Source organism: Balaenoptera ricei, chromosome 2 (assembly GCF_028023285.1).
Source record: "Balaenoptera ricei isolate mBalRic1 chromosome 2, mBalRic1.hap2, whole genome shotgun sequence".
Classification (NCBI taxonomy): Eukaryota; Metazoa; Chordata; class Mammalia; order Artiodactyla; family Balaenopteridae; genus Balaenoptera; species Balaenoptera ricei.
The window spans coordinates 41,222,244-41,237,595 of record NC_082640.1 but is presented as its reverse complement, the minus strand read 5'-3'; the positions used below and the strand labels follow the sequence as shown (position 1 = coordinate 41,237,595).

General features: G+C 39.2%; 1 protein-coding gene across 5 annotated transcripts in view; it reads left to right on the top strand.

Moving 5' to 3' along the window:
• AGBL1 (AGBL carboxypeptidase 1) overlaps positions 1–15,352 on the top strand; it is an 805,162-nt gene that overhangs the window by 459,341 nt on the left and 330,469 nt on the right. For all 5 annotated transcript variants that reach the window (XM_059912528.1, XM_059912527.1, XM_059912526.1 and 2 more), the window contains one exon: positions 8,738–8,867. In XM_059912528.1, the coding sequence (XP_059768511.1) occupies positions 8,738–8,867 (130 nt within the window). The remainder of the gene's footprint in view (positions 1–8,737; positions 8,868–15,352) is intronic.

The window sequence follows — 15,352 nt, the reverse complement described above, 5'->3', positions numbered from 1 at the left end:
TATGTATTTCTAATGGTGATGTTATCTTTGATCAGTTGATTACAGCAGTATCTGCTGTGTTTCTTCACCATAAATTTAGTATTTTTTTCCCTTTGAAATTAATAAGTATCTTATGGGGAGATATTCCAAGTATATGTAAATATTCTGTTACTCATAATACTTTCACCCACTAATGTTAGCATTCATTGATGATTCTTGCTTGCAACAATTACTATTATGATATTTACCAAATAATAACTTTATTTTCCTTCACTCCTATATTTACTAACTGGAATTCTACTCAAATGAAGAGCTATTCCTTTATTTATTTATATCAGTACAAACATAAATATTTACTTTATTTATGGATAATATATTATTATTACTTTTATTATTATTGATTATATTGTTCAAATCTTACCACATTTGGTCATTGGGATTCCCTTAAAATTGATTCCTCTGTCATTTCAACATGTTCCCATTATTTTTGAGTACTTTTAAAATTTCAGGCATCATAATATGTTCTAGACTTATATTCTTCTTTCCTCAGGCATTTCCTTCTTTCCTCCAGGCATTTCTTCAAGAAGCCCTGATTTCTTTGATTAAATAATGGTACTTAGCAACTGTGATCTGAGCATTTTATATGTTCATTGCTACTAGGGGGTTATTGTTTCTAGGTTCTTCTACTAGACAGAGCTAGGAAATAAATGCATGAACACACACACACACACACACACACACACAATACACATACTTTTGTATCTATTTCTTTATCTACCTATCTCTCTATATGAAACCATGAGTTCATGCTGATACTTCTGATTCCAGTACAAGACCACAGAGTTAATTCTTTATTTATAACTCCTTTTTGTGACTATGAGAAGCCTGGTTGTTATTACTCATAATTAACTTACTTATTTACTCAGTTCTAGAATACATCCAAAGCAGTCTTAAAATTGGTAGCTCAGAATTGAATACTGCTGTGAAAAACACACTTGTGTACTATTGCTTTTGTCTTTAGCTTTAGAGTATATAGTAACAATATTTTTTTCTAAAGTTACTTGAGTGAGTTATTTCCTTCCTACTTCCATAAGTGTTATTTATTTGCCATAGAGTTTAAGTTTATTTGTAACTAATCCATTTGGAGTTCTATTCATGGTTTTCTCATTATATTTATTTATTCATATAAGTATATGAAACATTAACATGATTCTAAAAGTTGGAACAATACAGAAAGGTATGATCAGAGAGGTGTCACTTGCCCTTTATTCCTCCTACCCCATTCCCATTCATCCATACTTTATATCTTATTTCCATCTGCCTTCTGTAAGTAATCAATCTTATTAGTTTCTGATTTATCTTGTATTTTTTGCACAAACGAATAGATGTATGTGTATTGTCTTATGTCTCCTTCATTTTTAAATATGCATTTTATATTTTACATAACTTTTTATCATTTAACTTTATACCATGAAAATCACCATTCCATATTAGTTCATAGATACCTTCCTCTTCATTTTAATAGCTGCACAATACTCCATTTTTTAAATGCACCAAATTATTCAACCACTCTCTTATATGAGCATTTTCTTCTGTATTGTAATATTATATCCTGTTACCTTACTGAATTATTTATTGACTTAATCATTGGTTTTCTAGGTCATAATAAAAATATATAAAAAATATGTCATTATATTCATGTATATATGTAGAAGCAGAATTGATGCATACTTTTTAAACACATACATATGACATAGAAAGTATCCACCAATTCTTATTTTCTGATTGTCTTTCTCAGGAATGAGTGTTGAATTTTTTCAAAAGATTATTTTTTAATTTTTTAACATTATGGAGATAATCATTAGTTCTTGGTTTTTGGAAATGCTCTTTATAATTTCCCATTCTGACAACTTTTTGTGAAGATTATTAATGTATTTAAAATTTCATAAATTAAATAAATTATTCTTACTCATATCTGGTAAATAATATTATGTGGTCCAAAATGTCAGCCAGTTGCAATAAGTGACCTCAAGTGATTACTGACACCCTGGCTCATCTCAGAATTGTTGGCCCAGACAAAAGTCTCAAGGGATAGCTTTAGAAACTTTAACCTTAGAGTATTAACTGTTTCAATGAGAGTGATACCTATTTTTATTGAGTCAGTTGTATATGCGATCAAGTGCTATGTAGAAATGTGAATTAACTGATTACATATTCCTGATTTATACAAGTGATAGTGTAGGGCTCACCTATATTTGCCCACCTCTTAATCTGGTCTGACCTGATTTCAGCTTGTCCTCACCTTGTTATCTTTTGAATTGTTCCATTGGATGTTTGAATGATACTATGAAACCAGACTTGTCAAAATAACTTGAAGAAAACACATTTTCATCTTAACTCTATATTGGTTTTCAAATTAAAACATGCAAAAGACTAATACAATACTGGGGAAAATGAGGTGGGAAGGTAGGGGGGATGTCTCTTCAAACATTTGGAGCTAGTGCTGCTCTAGGTCGGATGCTAGTGATTCTAAATAGCATATGTTCTAGGTTCCTGGAAGTGTGGTGGCAATAAAGTCCTTTATAAAGTACATGTTCCTATGTAAGTGTTAATTTTCTTTCTTTCCTTAAAGTATAGTATAAGGCACTGCTTCTTTTTGTTTATTGCCATTGGCTTTTTAAAATAAACTTATATTGGAGTATAGGTGATTTACAATGTTGAGTTACTTTCAGGTGTACAGCAAAGTGATTCAGTTATACATATACATATATCTATTCTTTTTCAGATTCTTTGAGTAGAGTTCCCTGTGCTATACAGTAGGTCCTTGTTGATTATCCATTTTATATATAGTAGTGTGTGTATGTTAATCCCAAACTCCTAATGTATCCCTCTCCCCAACCTTTCCCCTTTGGTAACCATAACTTTGTTTTCTAAGTCCGTGAACCTGTTTCTGTTTCATAAATGAGTTCATTTGTATCATTTTTTAGATTCCACATATAAGTGATATATGATATTTGTCTTTCTCTGTCAGACTTACTTCACTTAGTATGGTAATATCTAGGTCCATCCATGTTGCTGCAAACGGCATTATTTCATTCTTTTTTATGGCTGAGTTATATTCCATTGTACATATGTACCACATCTTCTTTATCTATTCATCTACTGATGGACATTTAGGTTGTTTCCATGTCTTGGCTATTGTAAATAGTGCTGCTATGAACATAGGGGTGCATGTATCTTTTCTAATTATGGTTTTCTCTAGATATATGCCCAGGAGTGGGATTGCTGGTTCATTAGGTAGCTATTTTTAGTTTCTTAAGAAACCTCTACTGTTCTCCATAGTATCTGTACCAATTTACATTCCCATCAACAGCGTAGGAGGGGTCACTAAATGTGCATGCAGATTCCCTCGAGCTCTTGTTAAAATGAAGATTCTGGGCTGGGACCCAGGTTTCTACGTATCTAACAAGCTCCTGAATGATGCTAATGCTGTGGGTTTGTGACCATACTTTGAGGAACAAGTGCATGAAAATGACTAGTTTAGGTTTGAACTAACCTAGGTTCAAGTGTCAGCTCTGGGTAATTTATTTAACAAAGTTGACATTTGAACCCTGGTCAGTTCTCTAGGCCCATCTTTTAAAGACCTCAGCTTTCCTCTACCTGAGCTCTGGGGTGACCAGTCCTCTGGTGTCACATTGCTGGGTTCTTGGAGGTGTTGAGGGACCCCTGGGTTTGATCTCTTCTATTCCCCTTCTCCCTAGATTATTGCCTCTCTGAGCATTTTGCATGACAAAAATATTTTGAACATAATAATATGTCTCTGGTAACCCTGATCGTTTGAATTGTATAACAACTGTGGCCTTAAGATGAAACTGCCTTTTGTTTCTCCCTCGTTCCTCCCTTTCCTGATCCAAGTGATCTTTATTTGGAAAGCTTTGGGTGCAGTGTCTGACCCATAGTGGCCCATGTTGTTCTTCCATGCATCGCTTTACCTTGATAAATATTCTCCTCCTGCATCCATGCCGCCTCCTGTTACTAGGATGTGCAGTGCATGGTGACACACTTGCTAAGTCTCAAGCACGCTACCTCTCTTTAGACTTCAGAGCTTGCTGTGCCGCGGGCACTTGTATCAGCAAGCCTGGCATCACTCATTCAGTCTGATGGGCTCCATCTCTCCTTTTATCAGGCACGGATGGATGGGAGATTTTTGAATCATTTTATTGTCTGACTGCAGCTTTATAGATGCTCTTTCAGGAAGCAACTCACTTTTCCTCTTTCTTCCTCTGACTTGTGGTTCTTTCTTTGCTTCAGGGGTCCTGGTAGGTCAGGGTGTGCTTGTCAAGGCCTTTGGTTATATGGTTTATTTCCCATTCTCTGGTCAGGATAAGCCCTGTTCTTAGCAGATACATAAAATCCACAATTAGTGTTAAAAAACTGGTCTATAGTGACATCATTTCCCTTTAGACTGTCTGACCTTTAAGGCTAGCCTTAGGTTACCATGAAGTTGGTGGCTTTTATTCAGTGACCTCTTAGGACTGGCCCTTCTGATTCATTTTTTATAATTTTGACTGAGATCTTTTTTTTTTATTTTTGGTCATAAAATGACCATATTTTCAGGAAATGAAAAGCCTTTTTTTTTTTTTTTTTAAGGGAAGGGATTTGTCCTACCAAAAACTGCAGGTTTAATGGTTAGAGAGACATCCTAGACACGGGCTGCAAATACCTAAAAAAAAGTAGGCTCATAATATATACATAAAACACTCAGAGGTAAAAATAAGGAGCTAAGGTGCCTGAGGTTGGGGGAGGGTGTACCCCAACTAAAACATTCAAAGTCAATTAAAACAATCAAACCCAATTCTGGTCAGGGATCCTACCTTTGAAACCCCTCCGTTCACCAGGAATTGAGGGATTTCTTGGGAAATACAGGAATTTCAAGGCTGTAACTGCAACATTCCAGGACAAGCTGGATGGTTGGTCACCCTAGACCTAGCATACTTTGTGCATCTAAGCTTTATCTTAAACTACACTGTAGTTAAACCAAAGCTTTTCTTTTAAGAATTGAGCACTATTTGGATCAAATGACTTCCCCCTGTGAAAACCAGAAGGAACTGCTTTTTTCCCCTGCTCTGTAAGTTTGCAATTTTCAGTGGGGAAAAAAATAGCAATGCTCACCATTTTATTCTCCTTATAAGCAAAGCAGGACTTCAAACTCTATTTGAGGGATGACCCCTTTTCAGAAATTAGAGGCACTGAATTTATTGCCAACCAGTCATAGCTGTCCATCTGCTAATTCTCTCCACACAGAGGGAGCAGCTGTCATTTCAGAAATGCTACAGTGGATAATAAGATGGGGTGCATTCCCTCTTCAAATGCTTAAAACAAATCCCCAGGAAGAGTGGCAGCAGTTCCCCTGACTGCATGAATCTCTGATATTATTAAGACAAAATGCCAAATGGATTTGGAGATTGGAAGAAAATGTATTTGCTTTAAAAGGAAAAGCACTCAAGTTAGGCGTTGTACATATTGTAATAATCTACAATTGCCGAGATCTAGGAACTGCTGAAGCCATAGGCACACACAGAGATACTCTCAAAATCATAGCCACGCACAGAGCACTGAATACAAATACACACATACGGGTTTCCCAAGTTCATACAACCTACGTATACCAAAGGAATGCGTCGTTGTCTCCACCACTGTGAAACAAACAAAATTTATCCCCAGCTAACAGCTTGCCTAAGTCTCACATTGGCCCAGTTTCTCTCCAATTCCATGTACCTAGTCAATCTTAGATGCCATCCTCCTCTTGGTACTGTTTAATGGCCCGCTTGGTATATTAAATAGTCCATTCAGCAATTTATATTGTAATATCCTTGCATTTTTTCCTTAGATAACTTCTTTTCTCTGCAGTCTCATTGCTTCCACCATTAAAAGTGCTCAAGTCAACTTGAACTTAAAACCAACCACAGCCTCTGGTTTGGGGTTCCTAGCCAAGATTCTCCTCCTCTCCAATCAACCTGCATATAGCTCTCTGATTATTATTCGTAAGGAAAAATATTAGGATGAGATAAGGAACTAATGAACATAGTCCAAGTGGTGCTATGCATCCCTGAGTATTGTAGATGTGGATGAGGATGTAGATACAGCTACAGATGGAGATGTGCATGTGTATATAGGTGTGGACGTGACATGGACATAGACAAGGGTGATGATAGAGTTATGTAGGTATTTCTCCATGGAGATAACTAAAATAGAGATCATTTAATTTAACCCTCAAAATAGTCCTGGGAGATAGGTTATACTTATATTCTTTTGCATATGACAATATTGACTCTCAAAGAGGGCCCCAACCCCGTATCTGGTGACAGAGCTGGGAGTTGAGACTTGATCTCCTTAACCAACACTCAGGCTCATTCTGATTGCAACACAAAACTTTTTCTTTCTTATTTTTTCAAGAACTGTAATCTAGAACAGTATACCTGCTGTTTGGTAACCTCTGAGTCTTTTCCATGTGGACATTGCTCTTGAACTTGGTCTTTGTGGAACATACGGAAAGAAGAGGTAGAGAGAGTTGCATGGAATTGCTGGCTACTGGACACATATAATGCTTGCATTTTCATTTCTACAAACAGAAATGCTTTTAAGGGGCCTTCACTGATTTCACTACTTTTGATGTTACAAAGAAAAAAGAAATCCCCAGTGTTGATGAGAATCCAGGTCAAGGCAAGGAGAATCACAGAGCAGTTAAAGAAAATCCTGAGGCTCTGGGATTTTGTGCCTGCAAGTACCTTGATTTGAGAAAAGAAATTCACTTAAACTCGGCAAATAAGCTCAGGAGAAAGTCTGGGACACTGGCTTCTTTCCATTGCTATTTGCTTCTTTCCAAAAATCTGCTTTGTATTTTACCTTCATCCTTGGTCATCAGGCAGAAACCCTATTTCTAGATGTCATTGCTATTAAAAAGGGGAAGTGGGGGGTGGAAAGCAAGAAAAGAACAAAAAAGTCAGAGAGGTAGATGCAAAAAACCTCCCATTTCTCAAGTCAAAATATGTTAATGGTGAAATCGGGATAAATGATTAATCTAAAGATCTTCAGGTTCCAGTGAGCTGTAAGAGGGGCTAGCAAGCAGCAGGAAACTAATATTTAAAGATAATTTCAGAAACATGAGATGAAAAAGTGGTGAAAGGAGGAGGCTGAACCTTTTTCCTTCCGCCTCCAAGGTTTATTGAAAATAGCGTTTTTTCTTTAAACAGAAAATGTATGTGATTCTACATTTAAATCTAGTACATTTTTTTCACTCCAAATTATTTACTGAATACCAACTCTGACACAGTTACTCTATTAGGGTTTTGATGGTAACAAAGAAACTGTTTCTGCCTCCGGGAAGCTTACAGTCTAACAGCAAATGTAAGAGAAATAAAAAGAAATTAAAACAAAAAAATCTAAAAAGGTTTTTATAAGAACTCTGATGAAGGTTGTCCCAGGATGCTATCGCAAAAGATAGGAGCAGAATGTAATGGCCTGGGGATCAGGGAAAGTTTCCCTGCAGGGCTGATCCCTGAATGTTGAATAGGTGGGAAGGGATAGAGCTTTGGAGAGTCCTGGCAATGAGACCAGTAGGCACAATTGCTCAGAGAACTGTGTGCGGTTTGATCAAGCTGAAGTATAGAAAGACAAGAGCGGCCAGAGGTGGCGATAGGGATTAGGGTAAGGGGTTGGGAGGACTAGGTGATGGAGGTACTGCCCTGCTTCCTCCTAATCTGTGGTACCTTGATCGTTAGCCCTACTGAATAAATAACCCTGCTTCCTCCTAATCTGTGGTACCTTGATCGTTAGCCCTACTGAATAAATAATGTCTCAGCAGGACTTCTGGTTGCCTCCCTGGAGAATGGGCTGTGCTTGGTAATTTCTGGTCGTCCTTGGCTTTTAGGATGCCCTTACCTGCTACTCAGCAACTCAGCTTCCGTCCCTCTGAATTGCAGTCACTGTTCTCACTCACCAGCTGTGTCACCTTTGTAAAGCGACTTGATTCTTTCAAACATGAGCATCCCTTTTTCCCAGATGAGGAGATGTATGATTTTAAGCTCATTTCTAGAGCTAATATTCCATGATGATGTCTCTGAAAATAATAGTCTGGCTCTCTGAGTAAATGTCAAGCTTTCTGTGTCATCTATATGGACAGGGCAGGCAGAAACAATGTGATAGGAGGAAGAGCCTTATGCTTTTTTTCAGAGGGAAACAGACTTGGATGAACAGCCTAGCTCTAAGTTATGTGACCTTGGGCCATTTATTTAACCATTTCTAAGTGTCAGTCTCTTCACTGGGGTGCAATAATATCCAGAGTTATTGGGCCGGCTAGAAATATCATATGTAATATGTCCAGCATGATAGATTGAGCTCAACTTAATTATTTGTAGAACTGAAGGTCCCAGAGCCTAGAGAAATTTATTGAATTTGTTCTCCGTGGATGTGTTGTATGGTAGGGAGCATTTCCCAAACTTTGCCTTCAAACTCTGGTAACCCCAAATTAAGTTAAATATGGTTTCTAAGTTCTTTTAGGGGCTGTGAATAATCACGACACATTGGGAGATTAGAGGCCAGATATTCATCTTTCTGGACAACTTCAATTGATGTCAATTGAGAAGAAGATAGAAGGAAGTTAGATTCATTAGTTTAATTGTCTATCTTGTCGAGGTTTATTTTCTCAAGTTATTTTCTTCTATATGTGTATTTATTTGCTTGTTGTTTGTTCCTGCAGTCACAGATGTTCACTGAGAGGAGAGGATTTGAACAGACAGTGGCTCTCTCCTAGTGCTCGTCTCCAGCCCACAATTTACCACGCCAAAGGACTCCTCCACTACCTGGGCAGCATTGGCCGGTGTCCCATGGTGAGTTACTTCCTTCACTTCCTTCTGCTTCTACACTCTTGCTTGGTTCCTTCCACCTTCCAGGAGGCAGAATACATTCTGTCCAGGCAGGAAGACCAGACACAAGCCAAAGACCTGTGTGTGACAAGCTGTAAGGTATGTGTGTGTCTGTGTGTGGGGGGGGGGGGGGGGTATTCACTTTCTAAGGCTGCCATAGGGAACTGGGTGGCTTAAAACAACAGAAACATATTCTCTCACATTTCTGGAGGCTAGAAGTCTGGAGATTAAAGTGTCAGCAGGCCCTGATCTCTCTGAAGGCTATGGGAAATAACCCTTCATTGCCTCTTCCTAGCTTCTGGTGATTGCCAACAATCCTTATCATCCCTTGGCTTGGGGGGGTGGGGCACAATTCCAGTCTCTCCCTCTGTCTTCACATGGCCATCTTTGCCCTCTGTGTGTCTGTGTAGAAGTTTCCCTTTTCTTATCAGGATAGCAGACACTGGACTAGGGCCCACCCTAATTCAGTATGGTCTCCTCTTAACTTGATTACATCTGCAAAGAATCTTCTTCCAAATAAGGTCACATTCATAAGGACTGGGAATTAGAGCTTCAGCATATCTTTTTGGGAAACAATTTAACCAACAATAGGAGCAAACCAGTAGTTCAATAGTCATTGGTGAAAACTGGCCCAAAAATTGCATTTCATCCCATTTCCTGGGTCTTTATTTATTTTTTTTCAGTTATTGGTCAAGAAAGGAAATGGTATTTTTTCCAAATGGTATTTTTTCCAAAATTTATTTGGAAAAAATCCTCTAGATGTTCAGATTGACATTCAACTAGTACTTCTTAAATTCCAACGATGATTCTGGCACTGTGCTAGGCACTTTCATGTGTAGGCTTTTCTCCCAAGCCTATAGTAACTTAGCAATTGATGAAAAACAGACTATACGGATCCAGAGGCTTAGGCTCAAGATAAGATAGGAGGCAATACTAGCTAAGTAACTGTATGAAACTGATCATTTACTGACTACAAACTGTGAACATATCTGTCTGCAAAAGTGCAGAGGAGCATATGTCCAAATTTAGAGTGCTTACCTAACCTAAGGAACTTAAACTAATGTGGAAAAGCTCACGGATGAACCAACTCAAACAATTACCTCTACCATTAGCCAATTTTTGACCATGTACTATGTCATCAAAACAGTGGCACATTCAGTGAATATCTAGTGAAACAATGGGTGAATATCTAATATAGAAGCTTATTTAACTCTCAAAAAGATTAAGAGGTCAAGTGATTTCCTTGGCATCACCAGGAAGCGTACGGCAGAGTTGAGATTCAGTTCTGATCTGGTTTTCCACCCAGAACCCCATCTTTCTTCAACACATACTCATTGAGAGGATGTGTTGGCGTGTCCCCAAGACTACCTTCAGGTTCAGTGATTCCCTGGAAAGACTCACAGAACCCAGAATAGTTTTTCTGCTCAGAATTACAGTTTATTACAGTGAAAGGATACAGATTATAATCAACAAAGGTAAAAAGCACTGAGGTCAGAGTCAAGGAGAGACAGGTGTAAATCCAGGTGTCTGCTCCCAGGGGAGTTGTATGGACAGTGCTTAATTCTCCAGCAGTGATGTGTAATAACAGGTAGAGTGTTGCTAACCAGGGAAGCTCCCCTGAGTCTCGGTGTCCAGGATTTTTTATCAGGGGTTATTTTGTAGCCAAGGTGTCCCACGTGGCTGATGTTAGTTACTCAGTCTCCAGACCCTTCAGAGGTCAAGCTGACACTTTGCGGCACAAGAACCCCACCATATATCACATTGTCAGCATCAACCTTCTCACATTGCCCGAGGCCCAGGTAAAGAAAGACACTCTTATCTAGCAGAATATTCCAAAGATGTCAAGGTGTTCTCCCAGGAGTCAGTCAAGGGCCAGACCTTTCTTTGGAGTGTACAGGGTTTAAACACTTCAGACTTGCTGAGTCAACACTTTATTGCAAAGAGGACAGAGCACATCCTTTTCCCTTAAGAATGCTTTTTCTACACTGGTCAAAATGTGCAATATTTTCATGCTAGCTCCCACCCCCTCCCTTCTAAGGAGATGCTGTAATCTATGCTGTCTACCCTGTAGAAGCAAGTTCATGGCCTACATAGCAGAGCACCAACATCACAGTAAAGATCTTGAAAAGTATGTCTCTCTGAATAGAAGCCCTTAGCCTCTGGGAGGAGAGAGAGAGACTTACAGAAAAAAAGGTTCCAACCTGATACATGGTTAAGCATACACACATTCAGCCCATAACAAACAGGATTCCTCTCTGTTCTGACAATCTCTAATTGAAGAGCAGAACATTTATTTTAAAGCGTGACAGGTGAAAGCCTTGTTTAAAAATATAAATAAACATTAATTAACTGTAAACATGACAGCCACAGACTTGTTTCCTGCTGGGACCATCTGAGAGGTGGGTGAGAAACAGCTGAGCCCTAGATGCAATTCACAGTGTCACAAAACTCTCCTATAGGCTCAACATCACCTTTCAGCTACCTATGCGACTGTATTTAACTGGCCTCCTGCTGACAGCAGAAGCACTGTCACTCATTCAGTACTCAGGCCTGTCCTGTGCCGGGAAGATTTCCACTGAGTCAAGATTACCTCTTGGGCTAGTTGTAGGTTAACTGTGACTCCACCCAAACTCTGACTCTTATGAAAATATTTCTTAAAGCATCAGGAAGCCAGTATCTGGTGGCTAGGAGATTCCACCTGTTCTAGATGATACTGAGACATTTGCCTATTGGCAGGTAGAATAATATAAACTCCCAGAACCAATGAGAATGCAAGACAGTGAGAGAAAGCAATGCCATGATACTTCTGGGGGTTGCTAAAGACCAGATAATTCATTCAGTTTATAAGCAATATGGCATTATTCACAAATTGTTTCATCCATCCACCCATTCATCCATCCATCCATCCTTCCATCCATCCATACATCCATCCATCCATCCGTCCGTCCATCCATCTGTCCATCTATCCACCCATCCATCTGGGCAGTCATCCATTTGTCTTCTCATTTATACCATGTGTGTAATCACTGTGCTAGATACCAGAAGGTACCTTTTCTTTGAGGAGTCCATAGTTTCCTTGGTAGAAAGTAGAGTCAGGTCTGCAAAGGAACCAATGTAGTAAAAGATGGTAAAAACTGAAACCAAGGCTCATGGGAGTTGTAAGAACACAAACGAGAGGTTGAGCCACTTTCCCTCAAGGTTATGGAAAAGCTAGAGACTGGAGATGCCACTTGAGCTAGACTTAAAAGATGAGTAAAAGTTTTTCTTGTACTAGTAGTAAAGTAGTAAAGTAGAGAGGTAGTCTTTTTTTACTGTAGTAAAATAGAGAAATATTCTTCAGAGGTCTACAGGCCTGATTATGGACTCTTAGATCTTCTGCCTTGTGAAATTGAAGAGTTGGTGAATTTAGGGTCACCTCACAGAGCAAAAGAAAAGAAGCTTTTTATTAACTGATGGCATAGTTCTCACATCACACTGATCGTATGGTCTCTTTCCCACCTTCTTGAACTTCCATTTTCTGTCTCTCTTGTTTGTTAGAAGATCAGGAAATCTGCTCCAGATGTTGGAGCCAAAAGCCCAGAAACCTACAAAATATTGGCATATTCATACATTGGAATACTATTCAGCAATAAAAAATTAAAGACAATAACAATAAACTACAGATATACTCAGCAACATGGACCAATTTCAGGAACATGTTTAATGAAATAAGCTAGACACTAAGAAGCACATATTCTATGTTTCTATTTATGCAAAGTTTAAGTAAACCAGAACAGTGGTTGCCTCTAGAAGGGGATTAAATAAAAGGGGCCAGGAGGGAACTTTCTAGGTTAGTGGAAATGTTCTATATTTTGAATGAAGAGTCAGTTACACCAAAACTCATTGACTCAAAACTCATTCAAGTTCTGTTCATGTGCACATTTACATTTATATTTACTTAGAATTAAAGAGAAATCAAAGCAAAGTCACAGAGCTTTGAAATGCAGCTAGGAGGTAAAGGGGGCTGTCCCAAATTAAATTGACCAGCATGGAAGCATGCAAGTCAATCCAAGGAAGATTATCTTTGCCAGAACACAGAGAAAGGCTGAGAAGATTTATTAGAAATCAGTAAGCTCTGGCCAGAGAAAATGTACGTAAGCGGAGAAGCCCAGAGGAGCAGACAGGCTTGACAATCAATGAGTAGGAAGCGTTGAAGTGTTCCTCTTTGTGGAGCGCCCCATAAGGGCCAGGAGGCACATGGCTCAGGGGCAGTAGGGCATGGCTTGGGGGAGTGGGCCAAAGCTCTCAGGCTCTAGCAAGTTCCCAGGAAGCCAGATCAGCAGTCTCTTCTGAGCTGCTGGGTTGTAGCCGCCTGGCCCCTGTGCCGCTGCAAAGGGCCTGGGCTTCAGAATTAGGAGAGGTATGGATTCCCATCCCCTGTCTCTTGCTCTGTGTGTGCGTGTTGGTAAAGGGATTGCAGCGCTCTCTGAGCAGCTCATTGATTTCCGTTTACCACTCATAAAAACTAGGGCGCCTTCTGCCAGGGGGCAGGAAGGGCATATTTTGGTTTTATCTTTCTCTGGGGCCCAATGGAACAGAACTTTTAGCTGCTTAAATGATTTTCCTGGTCTTTTCTGTCCCTCTGGCATATGTTTTTAGTTAATCAGCTTCTTTTTTTAAAAAAAAGCACGAAAGGAGAGGGGGAAAAAGGAATGGCATGTCCCTTCCTGAAATCTTGTCTCCAAGGACCTCAAGATACTCTATACACATAATTTATTTTATATCCACTTTGCTCCTCGGAAGTGTTAGAAGAACAAGTGTTATTGTTACTTATTTTCATTGACTCAGGCTAAGGTACTGAATCTAGAATTCTCCTCTTTTTGTATTTGAGGATATAGTAGGGAAAAAAAAAAAAAATCCCCAAACCAAAAAAAAACCCATGGAGTTCCTGGGTAAAAATAATAATAATAATAATAATAATAATAATAATTTGATTCCATTTTTTTTTATTTAAAATTGTTCCCATGCTATCAGAATAAAGATTGAACAATGCTTCTTTAACAAACCAGAAAACATGTTTTGTAGGTGTTTTTTTTAAATGATAAAAAGAGAATGCATACAATTTGTAATTTTTATTTTTTAAATTAATTTTTATTGGAGTCTAGCTGATTTACAATGTTGTGTTAGTTTCTGCTGTACAGCAAAGTGAATCAGTTATACATATATCCACTCTTTTTTTAATTTTATTTTTTAATTTTTTAAAATAAATTTATTTATTTATTTATTTTTGTCTGCGTTGGGTCTTTGTTGCTGCATGCGGGCTTTCTCTAGTTGCAGCGAGCGGAGGCTACTCTTAATTGTGGTGCATGGGCTTCTCATTGCGTTGGCTTCTCTTGTTGTGGAGCACGGACTCTAGGCACGCGGGCTTCAGTAGTTGTGGCATATGGGCTCAGCAGTTGTGGCGCACGGGCTCTAGAGCACAGGCTCAGTAGTTGTGGTGCACGGACTCTAGAGCGTAGGCTCAGCAGTTGTGGCACACGTGCTTAGTTGCTCCACGGCATGTGGGATCTTCCCGGACCAGGGCTTGAACATGTGTCCCCTGCATTGGCAGGTGGATTCTTAATCACTGCACTGCCAGGGAAGTCCTCCACTCTTTTTTAGATTCTCTTCCCATATAGGTCATTACAGAGTATTGAGTAGAGTTCCCTGTGCTATATAGTAGGTTCTTATTAGTTATATATTTTATATATAGTAGTGTGTTATGTCAATCCTGTAGGTGTTTTTACAGATGTAGATACTCTACATTTAAGTGAATTGCTAAGGTTTCTTGGATAAACTTATGTTGGAAAGCAAAGGGAATATTCCCTTCTCTCTGACTAGTAGCTCCAGTGAAACTTCTGTGTATCACAGGGACCTGAAACCTGGGGTTCTCCATATGCTACAGGGAAGGCCAGTTAGATTTTTCAAAGAAGTCTGAGAAAATTCCCTCTTTTTCATTTTTTGCAAAATGGACTGAGGTTAGGAGGCGAGGTAGAGGGGAAAGTAGGAGGGTGTTTACCTGGATCAGTGTCTCCCTTCAGCCTAGTTGAAGGTGCCTCTGCTCAGCGCTGGTGGAAATGGGAGGAAGGCAAGAGACAGGGCCAGAGGGGCTAGTTATGCCATAAAGGTCTTCTCTGTGAGGGTGCACTGCAAGTCAGAACAGGCTTCAGATGAAGACATGGGGAGACCTGTGCTTCATCTGCTAAATACCTATGTCCAAGGAAGACTCTAGTGAGAGAGCAAGGCAGGGATGATCATGGCCAATGGCACTGGGCATAGAGCTCAAAGTTCTAGTCCCAGAAAGTAGGGTTTGCCAAGCCCAAAGCACAGTCCAACCTAGGGTCCAAGACAACTAACAATCCTCCAAGATAGGATTGCAAATCAGGAAACTGAGGCAAGCTTCCTTTTATTGACTGGCCAGGCATGGTGGT